The sequence below is a fragment of the Atractosteus spatula genome, chromosome 6, assembly GCF_055471065.1.
Source record: "Atractosteus spatula isolate fAtrSpa1 chromosome 6, fAtrSpa1.hap1, whole genome shotgun sequence".
Taxonomy (NCBI): domain Eukaryota; kingdom Metazoa; phylum Chordata; class Actinopteri; order Semionotiformes; family Lepisosteidae; genus Atractosteus; species Atractosteus spatula.
Genome location: NC_142711.1, coordinates 25,878,621 through 25,901,750, shown reverse-complemented (window position 1 = coordinate 25,901,750; position 23,130 = coordinate 25,878,621). Strand labels below are relative to the sequence as shown.

The 23,130-nt window shown below is 40.6% G+C and overlaps 1 protein-coding gene across 1 annotated transcript in view; it reads right to left on the bottom strand.

Annotated features, from left to right (window-relative positions):
- The window catches only part of wdr48a (WD repeat domain 48a), a 32,398-nt gene extending 11,941 nt beyond the window's left edge, over window positions 1-20,457 (bottom strand). Inside the window, exons 1-8 of the mRNA XM_088918899.1 lie at window positions 20,382-20,457; window positions 6,129-6,269; window positions 5,615-5,693; window positions 5,337-5,419; window positions 4,008-4,137; window positions 2,648-2,736; window positions 1,733-1,834; window positions 333-557 (exon numbers count right to left, since the gene is read on the bottom strand). Of these exons, the coding sequence (XP_088775025.1) occupies window positions 333-557; window positions 1,733-1,834; window positions 2,648-2,736; window positions 4,008-4,137; window positions 5,337-5,419; window positions 5,615-5,693; window positions 6,129-6,269; window positions 20,382-20,429 (897 nt within the window). The 5' untranslated portion in view covers window positions 20,430-20,457. The remainder of the gene's footprint in view (window positions 1-332; window positions 558-1,732; window positions 1,835-2,647; window positions 2,737-4,007; window positions 4,138-5,336; window positions 5,420-5,614; window positions 5,694-6,128; window positions 6,270-20,381) is intronic.
- Window positions 20,458-23,130: the final 2,673 nt, after the last annotated feature.

The following is a 23,130-nucleotide window of genomic DNA, read 5'->3' as shown; positions in this document are numbered from 1 at the left end:
AACACAATTAAAGGAATAAATAATAAAGAAAAGACTACGCACATACTGTTACTGTAGTGAACTATGGGAGATGGTGTTTTCTTCTCATACATTTTCATAATGCTGGACTGCTACATTTGCAATGAGGGGAAACAAAATGAAACTGAATAAAGTGTGTTTCACAATGTGTATGTATGACTGTGCTGTTTTAGTGCAATACTTTAAGTGATGTGCTGGAGAGACTTGTTAAACACATTTGTTCTACATAACTTTCCAAAAAAAACATAACAGATTTCTTCAGGACTGTATAGCCTGATCTGGCTGACACTTTAAACAAAGATAGCACTCCTCACCTTCAGAACTGGGGCTTTTTCCTCACAGATGAGAACCCTGATGTCAGGACTCCGGAGGTCTGTACAGTAGATCTTTCTGTCCCGTCCCCCGGAGTAAACGTGGGTGAAGGCTTCATTAACCTGGAGAGCCCAGACTCCTTCATCATGTACTCGGTACGTGGCTATACACCTCTGCTGACCCAAGGACCACAGGCGGATTGTCCCATCAGAGCTGCCAGATAAACACTGTTCCAGAGAGAAATTCAATTTTCAATCAATGCCTACTGCTAGTCCAAAAATACATAGAGGCTCATTCACTGTCATTTCTGTGCAGGAATTGTGTTTTTTGATAAAGTTATTGATTCAGAAACTGTCACTTGCTCTTATGGAGCCATACCTTCACATCTTTTGCAGAAACTTGTGTATCACAAGTGGTTGTGATGATATCTGTTAAATTTATTCTTTCTACTTTTTATTTGGAGTTCTTAGAAAACGATTTTTGTGAAAATCATTAATGTACGATATTAATAAAACTGAATTATTTCCTTGCAGATTTAGCCAAAAGGATCACAAAGAGTCCTGCACATAGGATGGGATGCATTTCAATCCATCACTGCAATGCAGCAGCCATCTTGCTGATGCATGGAACACATTTAGCACCAGGTGCTCCACTACATAGCAAATCAGGTGGAGAAATGAGAAATTATTTCACTGATTGGATGACGAAGAACATTTATGTACACCAGATTGTGTTAGCACAAAGCAGAATTCAGCCAGGTCTCAGGGGTTAATGACCCTTACTCTTGGAAAGTGTGCCTGGGAATCTTTAACAAACAGTCAGAAACTTGGCTTAATGGCTCATCTGAAAGAAAGCACCTCTTGCAGCACAGTGAACATAGTCACCATAGTGGAGCTGACAAATCACTTTTCAGAAATTTCCTTAAAACATCAAACATGTTTAAATGTTCCATCAGGTGATAATTTTCAGCATCTTAATCTACAATGTGACTTGAGAACAAAACCATGTCTTTACTGATGTTGTCCTTCAACTCAAACGATAAAGTGATATTTATGTTTCAAGCATGGCAATTTGTAAAATTACCTACGTTTCAGGATTTGCACGACCTCTGACAAGCCACATGACCTAAGCGGTTTAATTTATTTTCATTCATTTCTTCCTCTTCAAATCAGAATAAATAATACACATGCTACAAAACAGAGGCAGATAAAGACTTCATTAAATCATATTTATTTAAAAGAACCTAGTCTATTATTAACACAAACATTTTATTAACCTTTATTAATGAGGCTGCCAAAACCTTAGATGACCACGTTTCTTCACCAACCACCAAACCACTTGAAAATATAGTATTCTAGAATAATAGATGTGACTGTGCATGTAGATGTAGTTTCTTTGTTACCTGTGTACCATCCCTGTTTAATAGTAATGATTTCACATTGTCTGTGTGTCCTTTCAGCTTCATTAGTTTCGCACAGGTCCGAGGGTCCCAGACTCTCAGCACCTATTAGAGAATAAAGTAAACAACAGACAGATGAACACAATACAAGATGCTACATGATTTCTCCAAATATTTTCTGAACAATGAATTGCACACAGTGCATACCTAAGGTGACATTTGATCATTTAATTCAATTCATTCACAACTGTCAAAACAAACATGTTTTCAGAAAATGCTGAACAAGCCATGATGAACATACTGTACAGAGTAAGACATCTAGCAGTGCTAGGCATCATCTTCCTTTTACGAAAAAGGCATCAGATCTAAGCATGCATAGCTTATCAAACTCTAAATCAAGACTAAACACATTCCAGCTTATCTAATGGACCAACCTGGCAACATGAAGAAGAGAAAAGGGAATTACTTGAATTTACTATGAAACAGAAAAGTGGGAATGCCACCTTTTCTGTGACTTTGTGAGACTTTCTAGCAAATACAGAGTTACTTAAGTCACACACTGTAAAAATACGAATTTAATGTCTGGCTACTTTCCTTTCTACATACATTTATAAATGTTATTATACCCTCTATCCCGATAGCCTAACAGAATAAAGAAATACATCTTTAAAATACAGCTGAGGAAGAACATTCATTTTTATTACATAAAGTTGAGTTTGAAAACGTGTACACGGGTTCCACGTCAGCAACTACAGTACCAGTTCAGTGCTACAGTTAAAGCTTATTGTGATTGCAGTGTTTCACCATCAGAGACAGGCCCCATTTCATTTCTCTATGGCAAACTTTGAAGTCAGTATTGCAGATGTGGACCAATTAATTTTGTACTCTAGTGGGCAAAAAAAAAAACTCAAAACAAACCTTTTCAGTGGACCCAGAAACAATTACTGTTCCCATCTGATTCATGGCAAGACTGTAGATTGAGTCCTTGTTCCCACTCAAGGAGGAAGCTGTTTCAGAACAGAAAAGAGGAACAATACAATTATTTTCTGACACTGAAGCATTTGAAGGCTGATAAACAAGGCACTGACAGTGAAAAATGGGATTGAATGATACTGTTAATATGCCTTCTGAGTTTTTCAATCAATATATTCCAAAGAAATCTGAAGTATCCACTGATTCATTTTAAAACAATGCAAAACAAAGCCACCTATTCCTGCTGAGAGTTATGGCAATGTGGAGCCTATCACAGTGTAGGGTATAAGGCAAGACCAGACACTAGATGGGACACCTGTCCATCACAGGGTACACACACATACAATATAGGGACAAGGAGGGACAATAGAGACTAGGAGACCACTTCAGAGAACATGTTAGGGCTGTGAAAATTAAAGATTTCTCCAAGCTCATAGTTTCTCATTTCACCTCAGACGGCCATGATCACACTGCTCTATCTCTGTTCTCAAAGAAGGATTTCTTTATGTAAAAACAACAGAAACGCAACTCATCCTGAAACTAGGTTCACACTTTCCCCCTTCGTTCAATGACCGACTTATTTTCGAGTAATCTTATCTATTCTCATGCAGGTTTTGACTTCACACTTTTCTCCACCCCTCTCCACTTTGCACTTCCTGAGTGGCCTATCCCCTCTCCTCCACTTTTCCAGATTTTGTTCTCTGATGCTATTTAATCTTTGCAGTCTACCCCGTCTTTCTCACACCTGAAGAAGGGTCCACAGCCGAAACGTTGTGTTTCATTTCTTTTCTTTTCAGCATGGAATAAACCCGTTATCTGTTCCAGTATAGGAACAATGTAACCTAGCACCTGAAGAATACTCACATAGACATGGAAGGAACATGCAAACTGCACACAGAAGGTTTCTCAGAATGGATCTAAGAGCTATTGTATAAGACAGCAGCACTTACCACCAACCACTAGGTAAAAATACATAATACTACATAAGAAAAGTATTTTAAAATGGAGATAAAATTAACCCATATCTGTAGTCTGTCATTTTGCAAAGTAGATCATGCAACCTTCGCACTGCTGTAAAAGCTAGGGTATATTCTTCCATGTCTGAAAATAACAATATCTCACTTATCTGTAACTGAATTTTAACCTCAAGTAACTTAAACAAAATCAGAATTAGAATCAGATACTGTGCTAAGTATTAAAAAGGTTTAAAAACTGAAGCAGGTGTTTCTTAACAACTACTGCCACACTTTTCTACAACGTACTAAAGTTTGCAGAACATACAGTATGTTTCTTATGGCATACTTACTTGTAACTGTGTTGTTTGAGGCAGTCAGTGCTGTTAATGTATTTACATCCCAAAGGAAAATCTGTCTATCCAGTCCTGCAGATGCCACCAATTCCTTGTCTTTTGCGTATGCTAAAGCTTTTACGTAGTCCTGCACATGGAAATAATATAAAAAGTATAAAAGAACAAAAGAAAGTTTGCAAACGACAGAAGGCCATTTGGCCCATCTAGCAAAAACATTAAGAAGTAATTTTCTGATAAATGATACAAGCATATAATTTAATGTACAAGCATTATATTACAAGCATATATTATAATATATATTATAGTACAAGCATCTGTGAACAGTACAGAGTTACACAATGCAGAATATAAGCATTCAGTCATGTTGAAAAATGCATTTCTGAGAATTATACATCAAGAACTGTCTGAATATATTCCAAACCAGATGCTGTGGAAATGCACATCTATATCTGAGGTAGGCATTTCTTTTTCTTTTTTCCTAATGTTTTCTAAAGACACATAATGTATAGCAATATATCTGCTTTAATTAAAAAACAAAGTTTATTATAAGCATCATGAAATTGAATTTGCAACTGCAAAGATCACTTCCAAACTGCAGATGGAAGTAACAGGAACAGATCTGGCTCAACTGATATCGGTTTACAAAACGTATCTATATGCTTCTTACAAGTAAGCTTCTGCTCGCCTGGGAAAGCACAGCTGCTGCCTGCAGCAGCAACTAGTCATCCCTATAAAAACCTAGGGCTCTCCTTAGTAGGTGTGAGGATAGAGCTGGAATCAAAAGGCACACTAGTGGGAGCCTTGATAGCTTGAACATGATGACTGCAGGAGAAGCCCCGACGAGCTTAAGTGCTGGAAGACTAATGAGATAAAGGAACAAGTAATAGGTTTATTCCATGCTGAAAAGAGAAGAAAGAAAACACAACATTTCGGAGCCTTCTTCAGGTGTGAGGAACCTGAAGAAGGCTCCACGGCCGAAACGTTGCGTTTTCTTTCTTCTCTTTTCAGCATGGAATAAACCTATTACTTGTTCCTTTGCAGCCTACGCATGCTGACGCAGCTACCCACGTGAACTAATGAGATAAAGTGCAGCAGCTTGTTTGGAGAAAAGATGCAGAAAGTTTTCTTTTTTTCCTTTCTTTGTGAGCAATAAAGAGCACTTTTGCACTATTTGTTTCTGGCGCATGCTTGCGTAATCATTTTTTCTCGAGCCTGTTACAGCTGTGTTCTTCACATTTAGGCGATAGCCTTGATCTTTACTGTGACCACAACAAATGAGCTGTCTCAACAATTCCTTATTTCAAATGTGAGTTATGTTTACTTTACCTTGTGAGTCCGCAACGTAGACATGCAAAAGCCTTTATGTGCATTCCAGACTTTCACTGTGGTGTCCGAAGAAGCTGATATTACTAAAATAATAAAAACATAATTGCTCATTTCTTATGTTTATCTTATGTTTATTTAACTAGATACATTTGTAAGAGGAATTCATACTTTGATTAACCTCAGTTTAAAATTCAATGATACACAAATTGATGGAAATAAATTGATATGAGGAAAAACTAGCACAATTTAAAATATTCAACAGTGAATAAAATACTCACAGGTTTTTCCATTGCAACACAACACAATGTCATTCACCCAATCTGTATGATGCTCCATGGATGCTATGTAGGGATCTTGCTGCAATTTAAACAAGAAAAATATGTTCGGACACATTTTACAATAACACACCAGTAAAAGGATCCTTGAATTTCTTCTAAAATGGGATGATTAGATGACATAGATTACACCTCTAATAATCTATGTCATCCAGGTTAAACCGCATTTTCCTTATCAAAGCAAGGATAACGAAGTTGCCCAGTAAATAAGAATCTGCATTTGGCTTCTAGAAATTACAAAATATAAGATACTCAAAAGACAGTTTACATAATTCTGTATTCATAAGTCAACTTCTTATTAAACTGTAGTACTGTTACACATATGGGAATGGCAATAAAAATAAGAGACAAGACAGACTGTGCTTAAAAGGGGTAAATTAAAGCTCACTTTACAGTATTTTCGAAATCCAAAGGCTATGGCTTCTCCTCAATATTTTTTCAATGAATGACCACTTACTTTGTGCTGGTTGACACTCCATATCCTAATGATGGAGTCTCTTCCTGCCGTGAATAGCCGATTCAGAGCCGGGTCCAACTGTAGAGCATTTACCCCATTGCGATTGTATTTCTCCACCTCATCTCTTATTACATAGGAAACCTGCCAAAAAGCCATAAGGACTTAATAAGAAAAAATAGTATCAATCTGAACAATCATTCTTTCACGTTTGTGTGTTGACTATCGTCTATATCAACATGCCTCATCATCGGTAGCACTCCAATTAAGAAATTACTTCACCAGCAGAATTAAGAGGGAAATTACAGTGAGTGAACTTAGAATAAAAATTAGGACACGTTTTATAAAGGTCCATTCTAAAAAATGGTATCTCCTACTGCTCAGTGTCCCTGGTCACCATACTATTCATACTGGTATAGGAAAAAGTGTCCAGAGGAAAAACTGCCACATACTGGCTCACTTACACCATAAACCTAGTGTGACGCCCTGCCTTCCTTAGTTTCTGTGATCTGTGGAGATGAGGCTACAAGGTGCTTGGACTGCTGCCTTGAAGAAGGTGGCAATGAGCAGTACAGTATATCAACCTGTTGCTTTCTTATTACTTGCAATTTTGTTTTTAAATACACCTGGATGAAATGGTACTACATCTTTTTGGGTGGTAACTAATTTGGAAGAGTTTGTTCACTATATCCATCTTCATTTCCCTACTGTCACAACTGTGACCATCAAAGTCCACCTCATTGTCATCAACACATATATATATTTGTCCAATCAGGATAAACAGCAGAAGCTATATCATTAATACAGTTCATGCTAATACCGTCTCTACAAATCACTATCCTTACAACTCAGTCAAGCTCACCTGCTTGATTCAATGGTGCAGAAGATCATGAATCAGAAAATTTGACTGAATAACTGAATAATACTAGCACAGGTGTGATAAGCAGGTCTAATATTCATGAGGTGCATACAATTTGAAAACATCATCTCGAATGCATATGACCTCATGTTCACAATTTCCATTCTTATCCAATACCTTATGTACATAAATATTCCAGAACCTCATCACAAAGTACTATTAACAGTCATTTTATTGTGCTTTATTTATTATTATGAAAAGCATAATAGACATCATACACAAAGATTTAGATTAGCACAGAACAATCCTTAATTATCACATACAGTAGTACTATTAAAATGAAGATACAATAAAAATAAGTTCTATATAAAAGGAGAATAAATATATTTGTTCCAACACTACTCAGAACCACTTAATGTTACTTGCATAATATTAGGCCCTCAAAGCATCTTAAGATCTCTCTCCTTCCAATAAAAGTTTAATCCCTACATTTCCTTTTTTTGTAGAGCTGCCAATTTGTTTCTTATATATATACTTTCAATACAGAAGCATTAGTTATTTGTGTCTTGACTCTCAGCAATGACTCACATACCTAAAAAGGGAGATCAAGAAGAGCACACTAACTGATCTACAAGCTACTCAACAATTTACAGGAGAGTTACTGTTGACTGGAAGAGTAGCATGCCTCTAACTGGTGTCACCCCAAAACTGCTGACACCCAAGAAGCTGTACGAATCGCTGCTTGATGAGCCAGCAAAGTTATGAAACAAAGTTGAATGTACTCAAGAAAAGGTTAAAGAAAGGAATTTCAGATTCCCCAACACCAAGGAACACCACCTCCTCTGTGGTAGAGGTAATGTCATACATGGCTGCCTCTGGAAACAGCAGAATCACCTGTACTGATGTAAATACAGCTAATGATAACAGCGGCAAAATTAATTCTGAAGTTTACAGATAGGATTTTTAACGCTAGTGTAGAAGAAGATGAATCAATATGTGTTGAATCTTCAGCATGCAACATGATGATGACCTAAAACATACCGCCAACGCAACCAGAGAGAACATCAGGAGGAACCATCGAAAACCTTAGACTGGCCAGTGGAGCATACAGTTGTAGTGTTTCATAGCCGTTCAGGGACGCCAAATATGTAATCATAGTGGCTCTCTGAAGGCACCAGTTCTGTAGGGTTTGGGCATTTACTGAGACAATTTTCAATTGTAGCAGTAAATCACAAAGTTGATTCTTTTGATGGCTTTAGAATCCAACCATGCGATATAACTCAAACAACGCACACACACAGGTACTAATACACGAGGATACATTTATTAATACATAGAGTATGCCTTAAACCTAACAGATCTTATCGAGAGGGTTATCAGAATACAAAAGATATATATTCAATCAGTTACGAAGTGCTACACATATCAAGAGGACATACGTTCAGTATATCATTCATTAAGACCGTTTCGTAAATGAACTTGGTTACAACTTCTACATTAGATACTCAAAACAAGTACATAACTCTTAGGAATTAAATTGATATCAACTGGTTGGGATAACAATTGAATTCTCGAGCTGTAATGCATTGAAGTTGAATACTCATCCAATTTCTGGGGATTCAGATCTCCTGCAGGCACAAACAATCAGCTGCAGGCTTGTTGCTGTCCAATCCGCGCTCTCTGGCTCCGTGCCAGGCTGTGCTGTGCGGCTTGCGACGGTGCGCTGCAGATGCTCACTGACCGGCTAGTTAGTGTTGGCTTTAACTAGCAAAGTTTGTGCACAGGAGAAAAGATGACTGTGGGTCCCAGCAAGTCAGGAAGAGGACTGGTTCGTTCCTGATGAAGAGCTAGTTCTGAATGGTGATTCAGCTGTCCACAGTTCTGACCTGTTCACGAGGCCTGCTGCTGGTTACTCTCTGGCAACCTCCACTCTAGACTCTTAGAACAAAGGAAAGTTCTGGCACTCGGACACACTGGCCGTTCCGTGGTTGTCCGGGCTGAGTCTCGGGATGGTCAGGAGGCGCGCTGCGAGAATGTCCTGCCCTTGGGAGCCTTCTGCTCCTGGGCCGTCCTGCCCTGGAATTCTCCTTTGAACTCCCTTTAGAACAGTCCACAGAATCCTCTCCAGAATCTTACTGAATCTCCCGAATCTGAATCTTGTTGAATCTGAATCTTGTTGAATCTCTCAGGCTCTCTGTGTTGCCTGTTTTTACCTGGAGGAACTTCAGCTCGTTGATTGGCTGAAAGTTCCATGGGCATCAGAGTCCCACATGGGTTACTCAGCCCTACCAGTCCCTGATTGGTTGATCAAGGTGAGATATGAGTCACTTAGTCCTGACACTTAGTAATGCAGTCCAGATGTCCATCCGGCACTCCCTAGACTGATAGGCGCCAGTGGATGACCATTGATCATGATAGCCAGACTTAGCTAAGTGCATCCCCCTTTGGGAGCTGTCCTAGGAAACCTTAAATCATCTTGCATGAATAGTTTCTCTGTGGCTGCACCACAGAGATGAACAGAGAAATGGGGCCTCATTTGGGAAGCTCAGAAACACTTAATTCTGCCTTATTATTAAGCCTCGCCGCTACATATCCCCCCTTTTTGAAGGTCACGAGGTCCTGAGGCGTTGTTGCCTTCAAAACAAAACAGAGTTAAGTGATGTCCCTTGCCATTAGAACATTAATCTTAAATGTCTACATTACTCCTCGAGAATTCATACCGGAACCAGCATTGGATACAAACAGGATGAATAACATCTGGAGTATGTATAAAAACGGTAGGAGACATTATCTAAGTCTAGGAATTACACATCAGGAAGTTCACTGTCAATATCTGATACCTCTGTGGTAGATATTTGGGGAGAAGTCACTTCCTTTCTTTTGGCATGCTACCTTTGACTCATTCATGCTACCCGGAGTACATCTTGATGTGAGAGTACAGCATTCAGAGTACATCCAGTCATGATCCAGCTACCCGGCAGTAGTGTTACAATAACAACAGTTCCTGTTCCCAGCCCCCCGATAAACCACAACACCTGTGTTGGGTATCTGCTAGGGTGGTTTGGAGGTTTGTTCCATTAAAGCAAACTAACTACCTGTACCTCTTCAGGGCTTACTGTTTCTTGGATTTCTATCCAATTCCTTAGTGTGGCACCTGAAGGCATCCATGACCTCAAGTTTGGTCTTATGTTGTCTGGTTCTAGACCGTACAGTGTTAAGTTACCATGCTGTACTATGGCCTCCTCAGGAACTTAAAGGAACTGTTTTATTAGGTAGCTGCATCATGCCTGTCACAAGTCACAGTGTCAGTTAAACGTGGTGTGCTGACCAGCCATTTACTTCCCACCTGCTCTTCATGGGGTTCATTAACCTTCCTCTGCTCGTTAGTAGCTTTACACCCTTCATTGGTGAATCGTTTAGACACAGCCAATGGATAGCTTTGGTAGCCATACCCATCTCAAGATTTGGAACCGAATTCAATCTTGGATTGCCTTCTGGGTGAGCTATGAGCGATGGGGTTAATGTCACATACTCCTCTACTGAGAAGAGTGGAATCAAGTGGGTTGGGATTTGTGCCGTGGCTAGACTGGCTACAGTGGCACTAAGCTCCCTTAACAGGTCTTGTGTCAACATTCTGGCCTGTTGCACACAAGCATAAACCCACTGTATAACACCAACAATCATGTCCACTGGTTGGGGAATAAGGTTTAACCCTGTTGCATAGGAAATTGCCTGTAGGGTTTTCCCTAAGCTTTCCAACTTTTGATGCTGTCGATACAGTCTGTCACTACCCTCTGGTATCTCTGACACCTGCCTTCTTGGGGCAGTCAGGATGAGAGTGCCAGCAGCACACAAACCTACCAGAAAAAGCAAACGTGCAACAGTGGCGGCAGCAATCAGTCTTCCCAAAAGTCTTTTCGGGTGGCTGATCCCAGTCATCTCCTTCTGAGTGACTGTTGCCTTTCTAAGCTGGCGCAGCGTGTACATGGTGTCTTTCTCAGTATGCCATGTGGCATCTTGGGCACCAACATCCTGGAAATCTGGGGAGATCTGACACAGCTGCTGATGCTGCTCCTCCTTTTCCAGGGCATCTGCTTTTTCGATTTGTTCATGCCTGTGCTCTAGGAACCCTGCAGGGGGCGGTGCAGCGGTGGAGCATACCTGACCCTCGGCTGAGTGGTCATCTGGAGCACCTGAGTGATCTGGGATTGTTATCCCATTCTCACTGTTCAGGTCCACCCTGCACACTTCCTGATTGAGGAATCCCTCTATTGGCATGTTTACAATCGTTCGCTGGGCGTGGGTGTAGGACACCTGCTCGCTCCCCCCTTCCCTCGCTAGGGGTTCAGGGAGCTGCCCCAGCACTGGGATAGCTAGTTCACTGTCTTCGAACTCGCTATCACCCACCAGGCCCATGTCAGTGCAGGCGGGGATTCTGACACCCCTCTTTGCGATGTCCTGCACTGGCAGGCGGGTGACTTGACCATCCAGCTCCAGTCTGGCTGAACCACTGTTGGTCAGACTCAGACTGACAGACTGAGCTGGTGGCTGTAAGAAAACCGGCTCGGCTTTCATTCCCTGTCCCTTCTGGGGGACTGGGTGTGTTGGCAACCCTGCCGTTGAGGCAGGAACAATCAGGTCAGTCTCACTCACTACCTGGTAGTTGTGAGAAATAATGTTACCTGACTGCAGGTTCCCTGGGTCACAGCAGAGGGAATCGGCATCTGGGATCAGGTGTGTCCACAGCGCAGTAGTCTCAGCGTCCAGCTGGACCTCCTGTCTAACCTGTGAATGTTGCACCAGGGGCACCTGGCGGTGGCCCTGTGACAGCTGCTCAAGCAGATCCTCACTAATAGAGGACCTCTCAGGGCTAAGGGCGAGGGCTACATCACCAACCTGCTCTCCTGCCATCTGGATCCCTTCCACCACTGCAGGGTGGTGGTCCTGACCCCTCTTGGGTGCCAGGGTGCACAGGGAAAGCTCCTTTTCATCGCCAGGTGGGGAGATCTGCTCCTCTTTAGGGATGTAAAAGGTGTGTGCTTTACCTGGTGGATCAGGCGGCTGCTCGGAGCACCGCTCCTGTGGCATGGAGGCTGTTGGGACCTTGGCCAGGGCACGACTTCCCTGTATATCCGGGGAACAAGAAAATATTTTTATTTCTTGTCCAGAGGGAACAGAAGGAATCTCCGCATAGGCTTCTGTGTTCGGTGGGCACTGTGTAAGCACAGTCTGCCTCTTGGCCCCCCTTTCCTTCTGTACAGAAGGCTTAGGAGGCTTGACCTGTTTCCACACTTTGCCTTTCTGGTGATCCACCAAAGGTTCCACTCTGAGTCGCATACCCTTTTCTTTTTCTACCCGTTTGAGCTTGCCGTGTGACATCAAACACCTTTCAACCTCAGTGTCAATCAGTGTCTCACTGGGTAAGACATCTCCCATGGCAGCCTTGAGGTAAAAGCTTCGTGCTTTTCCTCTGTGTTTTACTGCCTGCTCTGTGACTTCAGGGGTGGAGTCAGCACTCGCTTGGGAGTGGCCGACCTCATCCAGGCAGGAACCCTTCCGCTCAATCAGATAGACTGAGGGAGGGAGAGGGGGCGGGTCTCCGCCTCCTCCAGTGGAGAGTATCAGCTCATTCACGCTTCCGGCAGCCTTGGGGAGCGGTTGTCCCTGTCCTAATAAAGCTTGTTCAAGCCTGGCCAGGCGGGCGGCTACTGAATCCTTTTGTTCAGCCTTTTCTAGCCCTTTCCCTTCCCCGGTGTTCTCATGGCACTTAGGACGCTGGGTGCGGTCCTGTGTGAGTGCTTTGGAACGGGGCTTAGCCAGCTCAGGAGCCTGTGCTCCTTCGAGCAGGGGGGAATTAACCCTGCTGGCTCTGACGGCGAACACAGTCGCTTTAGCAGCTTTTTGCTCAGAGCGACTTTGGACATCATACTCCCAGGCTTTCTGCGCGAATCTCTTAATATCAGTCATTTTCATGGTCTGTGCATCTGTATGCATTAAGATCATCTTTCTGACTGACGGGTGGAGATTCGCAATGAATAAACCCTTGAAATGTGTGTTCTCTTCGCAACCCTCATCATTTCGCCCTGCAAAATAAGTTCGTCTAAGTCTCTCGTAATATTCGCGAGGGGACTCTGCTCTCTCGTGCTTAATGTTAAGGGCGGCGGCTATCGCGGCAGTCGGGTCAATAAACGCACTGTATTCTTCGATAAGTGCTTGACATAGCTGCTCAGAGTCATTACAGACTTCTTTCATCTGCCTAGCCATCCACTCATGTACAGCTCTGCTGGTAGTTTTCCTGACCAGAAACACTTTCTCCTGTTCTGTGGCGTTTGGCAGGTACTGCAGGGTATACCTGAGGTCCTGAATATAACTCTCGATATTATTCTCTGACACTGCGGGGTCAAATCTCATTATGTCCTTCGCTAGCTCTCTCAGAGAATGGAGATTTATCCTTCTAGCTTCTCCGCTGACGGAGATATGGAAGAGATCGTGGTCAGACTTGTCGCTGCTAGAGAGAGTGCTTAATAGCGACTCGAATTCAGACCTTTTAGCAACCATCGTTAAACTTAAAGAGTATTACTTTTAAGTACGAAATCACAGTTTTACCACAGAAAACCACAAGATCAGGTATGCAATCAACCCTGTAGATTGCAAAAGATCACAAAACAATCAAGCACTGCTTAAAGAGCAAGGGGAACTTTTTCTTTCGGCTTTCAGCACACTGTATTATCGTGTATGAAACCCGCGGCGTTTTATATGAATTATTCCGCTTGGTTGATTCATTTCAGTCTTGCCACGCCCACCCAGGGACGCCATAAATGTAGTGTTTCATAGCCGTTCAGGGACGCCAAATATGTAATCATAGTGGCTCTCTGAAGGCACCAGTTCTGTAGGGTTTGGGCATTTACTGAGACAATTTTCAATTGTAGCAGTAAATCACAAAGTTGATTCTTTTGATGGCTTTAGAATCCAACCATGCGATATAACTCAAACAACGCACACACACAGGTACTAATACACAAGGATACATTTATTAATACATAGAGTATGCCTTAAACCTAACAGATCTTATCGAGAGGGTTATCAGAATACAAAAGATATATATTCAATCAGTTACGAAGTGTTACACATATCAAGAGGACATACGTTCAGTATATCATTCATTAAGACCGTTTCGTAAATGAACTTGGTTACAACTTCTACATTAGATACTCAAAACAAGTACATAACTCTTAGGAATTAAATTGATATCAACTGGTTGGGATAACAATTGAATTCTCGAGCTGTAATGCATTGAAGTTGAATACTCATCCAATTTCTGGGGATTCAGATCTCCTGCAGGCACAAACAATCAGCTGCAGGCTTGTTGCTGTCCAATCCGCGCTCTCTGGCTCCGTGCCAGGCTGTGCTGTGCGGCTTGCGACGGTGCGCTGCAGATGCTCACTGACCGGCTAGTTAGTGTTGGCTTTAACTAGCAAAGTTTGTGCACAGGAGAAAAGATGACTGTGGGTCCCAGCAAGTCAGGAAGAGGACTGGTTCGTTCCTGATGAAGAGCTAGTTCTGAATGGTGATTCAGCTGTCCACAGTTCTGACCTGTTCACGAGGCCTGCTGCTGGTTACTCTCTGGCAACCTCCACTCTAGACTCTTAGAACAAAGGAAAGTTCTGGCACTCGGACACACTGGCCGTTCCGTGGTTGTCCGGGCTGAGTCTCGGGATGGTCAGGAGGCGCGCTGCGAGAATGTCCTGCCCTTGGGAGCCTTCTGCTCCTGGGCCGTCCTGCCCTGGAATTCTCCTTTGAACTCCCTTTAGAACAGTCCACAGAATCCTCTCCAGAATCTTACTGAATCTCCCGAATCTGAATCTTGTTGAATCTGAATCTTGTTGAATCTCTCAGGCTCTCTGTGTTGCCTGTTTTTACCTGGAGGAACTTCAGCTCGTTGATTGGCTGAAAGTTCCATGGGCATCAGAGTCCCACGTGGGTTACTCAGCCCTACCAGTCCCTGATTGGTTGATCAAGGTGAGATATGAGTCACTTAGTCCTGACACTTAGTAATGCAGTCCAGATGTCCATCCGGCACTCCCTAGACTGATAGGCGCCAGTGGATGACCATTGATCATGATAGCCAGACTTAGCTAAGTGCATCCCCCTTTGGGAGCTGTCCTAGGAAACCTTAAATCATCTTGCATGAATAGTTTCTCTGTGGCTGCACCACAGAGATGAACAGAGAAATGGGGCCTCATTTGGGAAGCTCAGAAACACTTAATTCTGCCTTATTATTAAGCCTCGCCGCTACACAGTTTACAGGCTGAAGAAAAAATTGAAGGGATACACATAAGCACAAAAGTGGCTATGGCAACACATCTCAAATGACTGCACAGAGTTTGGTGTGCTTAATGTCTCACAGAAAAAATGTAGTTATTGCCTTGATATGATATGAAACTAAATACTGACATTTTCTCTGAATTCACTGGGTTAAACACAAAGTATTCCTTTGTTCTAATAAGATCAAATATGTGTGTGGTTACCTAACTATAAAACGTATTTTCTCTTCATTTTAAGTGCATGGTGTCAATTACAAATTGCTGGACCCTAAGGCAAAAATATTAGTTTTGACTTTGCTGTCTCATAATGTTTGGAGAGTGCTGTGCATGCATCTGTGAGCCAATTTAAAAATAAATTCACATGCTCTCTTTTCCAAACTCTTAAAACAGAGCTCCAGGGTCCATTCACACTATTACTTTGCTCTAAAAGGTTTTAATTACATTTCCATTACTTCTTCCCAGTCAAACCGTCTGTGACATTGTAGCTCTTAATCAGTTTGAGGAGAGAGGCCCTGTACAGTGAAGCCCATTTCTTGATTATGGTCTGAGGCAGAGACATCCAATGAAGTGTAGTGTACATTTATTAATGGGCGCTGATATTTTTTTCAAGAAAAATGACCCCTACAAATTGAAATACTGAGCAAAAATGAATATAAAACACCCAAAACAACTGTTAGTACACCTTGTCAAGTGATTCTCCAGTTTCTGTTATGATACACACTTGCTACTGAAGAAAGATACAAGATGTTAAGTCCGTTCTGCATGAAGATTAGACTTCTAAGGCTGGAGTTTATGGCAGGAAAGGGAGAACTGATAAGGATTCCAGATGCCAACTAGAAACCCCCTGGGGACTTAATCCCTGACCATTTGGCCAAAAGGCTGTAAACTGGCCAACATTTTGCGCTTATTGACCAATAAGTCTTATGCATATTTTTACCTGCTCTCTAAGAAAAGCTGTTGCCAATGTCGTAAACAAGAAAATTAAACCTTACGTGGGACGGGATCTTAAGTTAGAGACAAAAAGTTGTTGTACAGTACACACAACTTGATTGCAATAAAGGCCATTTCCCATAAATGAACAGAGAGAAAAAGTGAATAACAATGGAGTGGCACAGTGGCTAGCATTGGTTCCTCACAACAATGGGGCCCTGGGTTCAATTCCTGAGGTGCTATCTGTGTAGAGTTTGTATGTTCTCCCCGTGTTGATGTGAGTTTTGGCCGGGTGCTTTGGTTTCCGCCCAAAGTCCAAAGACATACTGGTGTGTGAATGCGTTTGTTTCTGGCTGCCCTGCGATGGACTGGTGTCCCATCCAGGGTGTACCCTGTCCTGTGCACGTTGCTTGCCAGGATAGGCTCCAGCTGCCTCGTGACCCCGAATTGGATGAATTGGATAGAAAATGGATGGGTGGATAACAATTTCACTCTACCCAAAGAATAAAAAGACCTTATATAAACAAGCAGTGTGTGTGTATGTGTGTACCAATTGGCTGCCATGCAGCCTACATGTGCAACCTATTATCAGCTCCCCAGAGCACTGTGTTGATAAACACCGGTAACTGTCAAAATAAAGGAAACCCCAACATCAAGTGTCTTAATAGGGCATGAGTCCACAATGGGCTGCCGGAACAGCTTTAATGTGCCTTGGCATACATTCTACATGTGTCTGGAACCCAACTGCGACACCATTCTTCCACGAGAAATTCCATCATTTTTTGTTTGGTTGATGGTGGTGAAAAAGTGCTGTCTCAGGCCCCACTCCAGAATCTCCCGTAAGTATTAAACTGAGGTGAGACCTGGTGACTGGGACAGCCATTCAGTTTACAGTGCACTGACCACTCGAGCCCTGTGGGGCATATACATAAGTGCCATGTACCTCTCCACTTGTGGATAGGGGAGATGAGGATAGGATTGTGGATAGGGAAGATGAGGATAGGATTTTCATAGGATGAAAGTGATCACTCACAATGGCTTTGTATTTATTTGCATTTCCTTTGACCTCTAAGGGCTTCAGAGGACCTAAACCATGACAGAAAACCACCCCACTCTCTAACAGAACTGCCAGAAACTGGGAAACAATCAGTCGAGCCTATAGCCTTCTTCTGGTGTGGAAGTGTTTGCATGACTCACGTTCTGTGCATTCCAACATTAGTGCCATGTACTTGTCCACATGTTGAAAACAGAATCAAGGATGACTCATTTAACCATATGACATTTTTCCGCTGATCAGTAGACCACTGCCTGCGTTCTTTGTAGCACTTTCCTCGCAAAAGTGAACTTTTGTGAACTTCCCGACGGCTTGTACTTGATGAAACTGCCTGCTCATGGCTGAAACTGACATTTGTCGTCAACTGATTGCAGAGAGCTGCTTGTCTGTTTCGCCTTGCATTCAGAAACAAAGCATTGACGTCACAGTCGAGGAATATGCGCTTCTATCCACATCTGCCCTTAGCTGATGTCTTTCCCTCAGATTTGCATACCAATACCACACCTCTGTGAAAGCACCTACACTTTCTATCCCCCATTTACTCACGTGTTTCCTTTATTTTGGCAGAAACCTGTACATGGGTGTACTATGGAAGCGTAACTAATAATATCTTTATCTGGACAGATAAGGATGTTCAGGTTCCAACATCCTGGGATACATTACATATCTCAGAAACCAGCCTCATCGCCTTCTCTTTCAGATTTCTTCCAGTTATTACTGGGGTTTTGTAAAGAAGGTGTAGAGTTCACAAATGGTAAAACCTCAACATGCAATTTATGTCCTGGCCATGGAAAAAAAATGAGTTCATGGCTTAATGGTCAGCACACGCAACGTAGGGCTTCAAGAGATAAAATGTATTGATATGGTGAGAAGTGCTATGAACAGTCTCTTATTAGGCGTTTGCAATCGCAACAATTTACAGAGGCCTTCAGCTTTATTCATTCACCTAATCAAATAAGACATAGAACACAGAACAAAAAGATTTATGGAATGAATAATATGTCTTGCTTAAAAAAAATCTAAAAATGTTAGACTGCAGTGTTGATAGCATTTCACAAAGCAAAGTCAAATTTATCAGACGACCAGAAAACACACCAGTCACATTAATTCAGAAACAAAAACATCTTTCATATATCCTCCCTCTGCATTGATTGTAAAGACAGGTCTCCTAGTATTGTGCCATGAGGTTTCTGGCACTTCCTCCAGGTATGGAATTTTGGCCATTCGACCAGGCAGTATTGCTCTTGGTCCTTTACGTCCTTTGGTATATATTTGTGAACTGCTTTCTTGAATATAAACTACAATCATTCCAGTGCATTGAGGTCCGGAGATTGAGACGACCAGTCGAGAACACAGAAAGCACAGTTTTCTAAAAACACACATGCATAGACTGATCCATTTCTTTTAATGCTCTCATTTTAATATACAAAAGATACATTTGGACTATTGCAGCTTTACTTGTAGAGTATAACAGATACAAATGTACAGTACATCTGAATACTTTAAAGCAAGAGAATTGCTACGTTTTACCACAGTAAGAACTTTAATCAGTCTTACGATTGTCATTTAAATCAAGTCCATGTCCAAAATCAAGAAAAAATCTGTTAATGTCTTGGTTTTATTAAAACTAAAGGACAATTTAATAATGAAACGTGAACCAGACACTAAATCACTAAAATACCTACTTTTTTGTGTTTACTATGGTTTCACATTGTGTTTCTTAACATTAGTAGAAAAATATTTTACAGTCACTGTTAAGTATCTGTACATAGAGTCCTGCATCAATCAAGTCAAACTCAAGCAAATAAATGACAGTATCACAAAAGACACAAGTAGTGAGCAACGTTTCTGAAGAGATAAAGTCAGGGGAGTATGCTGCCTCTAGAAACATGCGTTTCCATTATGGAATCTGAAATAATGCAGTACATTTGGATCATACAGCAGGACCTACTGATCTAAAAACAGTAACTCCCAAACCTAGTCCCAGAGAAACCTTGTTTTGAACACTGAAATGAGTTGACTTCTAAAAAACTCAAAACTCAGCTCTATGCAAGCAACCGTGTTTCAGAATTCACGTCACCCAGATTTACTGTTTCAAGGTGGAATTTAACCAATGGGTTTATAAAGTGCTAAGAATACTTAATCGTAGACAAGTGCTTGTCTTTCCCATTTGTGTCTTTACATTAACTGATAATTTACACTCAAACATCAAACAAATACATCATTAGGGTTTCAGTACTAATGAAGTAACGACGCTTAACTAATGAAGCGTTCAATTAGAACAAAAATAAGCAAGACAGGGAAATATTAACCTAAAACCATTATCTTCAATTAATGCCACCCTTCTGTGAATACCTGTATAATATAATGTACATTGTTTTCATATTCATAACCGGACATACACGTATAAATACGTATCACGTATCACCTACAGAGACAGGTATTTTAACGAAACATACCACGATATGTAACAAATTTACCATTTGGGAAAAACGCTACACCCTAATAATGCAATTAGTGTCACCTGGACCGAAATTACTGTCCTAATCTAGGTTAAGGTCATCAAAAAATTTAAATAAAAAAAAACTTTCGGTATCATATAAATCATATTTCGCTATTCAGTAAATCTTGAACAGATCTGTATTCCGCGATTAATACAGTACATCTAAACAGGGATTCAACAACTAGTACTGTGAGGACCATTGAATTAACAGCTAGTTCCACAGAACCGCCAAGAACAAGGGCCTTTCACAATCTACCTCTTCTCACAGATTTAAACGAGACCTGAATGATTTATCGATTATGCAGTGATTGGCGATCCTTCTGGCTCATACGCTCAATATAAAGCTGAACCCCATTAGTCGAGCATTGCAATGCAGTACAGTTTCTAAATGTTGCAGCTACAGTACACTCATCCTCTGAGTGAACACCACCTGCCCTATTCCAGCCACATCAATGCAATTGTTCATACGAACGTCTTTTCATCTCGTTTCGCATGTTCTACACATCCTTACCCAGGGTCACTGTACTAAATTAAACCTGTACGCTTCACTCCACATACTGAGATCCGATGAAAAAACAGATTTTACCTGCACTTTTCTCCGCCCAGCAGCATTCTGCCTGTGATGAGCCGCCATCTTACATGTTGACAGCTCTACGTCACTTCCACCAAGGAACGAAGGCGTAATCTTCCGGATGGGCCTTGTCAATCAAACAAAAAACTCTGACGCTAATCGGAATAGTCTTGTTACCATATAATAGAGAAAAGATGAGAATTAAACAATGCCATTAAGAACCCCATTCTTGAAAAAAATATTAATAATAGATGGTCTTGTGACTCATGTCTCTCTGCGTATTACATTGAAAATAAAATCTGTAATTAGACGTGTAATTATTTTGCTATGAACTTGGCAAATCGTTTTCCTAACGAAAAAACAAACATTAATCGTTGTTGTGACTTCAATATATATATCGGTGTGTGATTTTTGTAAAAGAGATTATACGGTTCCTGTATCATAAAATAATATAAGAACAGTAGTTTATAAAAAAAAGGACGCTCGCCTTCCACCATAAAACAACTGCGTCACTAATCGCAGTTCTACGGTCACCGTAAAGTTGATGTGGGCGAAAGGAGTGCACCGAAAGAGACGCTGTACCTGTTCTGTCAAAAGCATGGAGATCCGTACCTGAACCGTGCTTTTATTTTGCATTTTGTATCTAAATTAAGGGAAGTAAATTATGATATTTCTAGACAGGTTATAAGTCATCGTGCAACTAATGTACGGGAATACAGTACATTCATTGAATGGAGAAAGTACATAGTGTATCGGTATTTCCTTGTTCCATTGATAAACCCCAAACCCTTCCTGCTGGAAGTTAATGGAATTACTGTTTAGGCACATTCTGTACGATCGGTCCAAATTATGTTCAATCTATGAAATAAAGAAGGTGACTTGTATGATTAGATTTTGTCATGTAAAAGCTGAGATCAATAAATATTAATTAACGTAGCATACATTTTTAGTGAAACAAATTATTAATGTCGATGGTAGAAGGAGAAACAATATAAGTAAAATAATTTAATTTATATAAGTTTATATAATATAAGTTATTTTTTATGGAAACATATAAGGTTAGCTATTCCATTTTTTTTATTATGAGGTTTTTATTTTACCAGTGGGGAATCAAAATGTGCACTACAAAAGCTGAACTGTGTAATACCCCCAGGAATGACGTCTTAACCCTTCAAGTCGACTATGCTTCTTTTCCCACTTGTTAGAGTGAAAAAATATAACATTATAAACCAAATTATCATTATATAAAACATTTGTGATTATTTAGCAATAGGCGTCCAGTGGACAAAAGACAAACTGCTTGCTTGTTATTTATACACACTGTATTATTATTTGAAAGTGCGATACTGAAATATATACATTTTTTGTTTGGTCATTGTTATGTGATAGAAAAATAGTCACCTAATTATACAATTATACCACACTGAGTTATACATTATTACAATTAATAGATTGTTTTAAAACTTGAGTGTCATCATGGATAAAGCCATCAGCTAAATAAAATAGTAACAACAATAATAATAATAATAATTATAATAATTTCTTACACTTACTGTATATAACGCTTTTCTGGACAAAAATATAACGCTTTTTTCTCCACTCAAACCTGGATGATGCGATCGCAGCCATAGTGCGCCGGGGTTTAACCTCTGTATATGAAATGTTTCTAATGCCCCTGGTTTATACTCATTTTTACGTCCAGGTAACTATTAGTTATGTATTCATCAGCATCTTTAAAATTCAAGAATAAAACTATGGAAAATTAAGGACAGGTGTGTGGAATATGATGCACTAATTTAAAGGTATGGTGCCTAGAACAAAGTATTTAACTAAGGTCATGGAGCTGCTGATATTTTAAAAAAATATCTGGTTGCCATCTGTCTATGCCCGTTGTACAAAGTTGGTCTAGCCATTCTGATAGTGGTGTGTGAGCAGTCACAGCCCTCTTAACTCTGTATCTGTTTTTATTTTGTCTTCTTGATTGCTCAGGTATTAAAAATCTGATATATATATATAAGGTACATTAAATTGATTACAAAGTGTTTTAATTGCATTAGTCTGCAATTTTTAAAACCATGTTTGTAGAACAAAAAAGCACATTGATTTCTTAATTTAACTAAATCCTTTAGTTCTTGTGGCTAGCCTATTGCCAACCATAGCAATGTGATACATGCAATTTGAATTCAACATGCTGTCCTATTAGTCTGATTAAAGACCATTCCCTTTCATTCACATTCATGTTGTTTTCTGTATTTTCCTTTGGAAACATCGGAAAGAGCCATACATTTTAAAAAGATAATTCAGAAAAGAGTATCATCACATTGAAAAAGAGCAACTCAAATCCAGATGTCCTCTCACGGTTTATCTAGAGCAGAGCAGAGACAGATGTGCCTTCTCTTCCGCTGCAATGATCATGTTAAACACTGAGATTAAAAATTACTCATTTTTTTTGTCTGGGAATAATGCCGAGCTGCATATTTACTAAGTAAGCCTGTCTGACCTTGTTATTTAGACCTAAAATGTTAGCAGATCACTTTTGCCAGGCAAAGCAACGTCTTTATGCTAAGAATTGTAGATATATAAAAAACGCACTGTTTCTCTGTAAAGCATTCCATATGATGTAGACCCTACTTCTTGATTCCACTTCCAATATGTTATGTTTCTGCCAGACTCCAAACTCCTCCTCCCCTTAATGCAGGTCTAGGAAAAAAGTTTTTAAACCAGGCAGATGTTTTAATTCATATTTTATTTATCTTATATATTT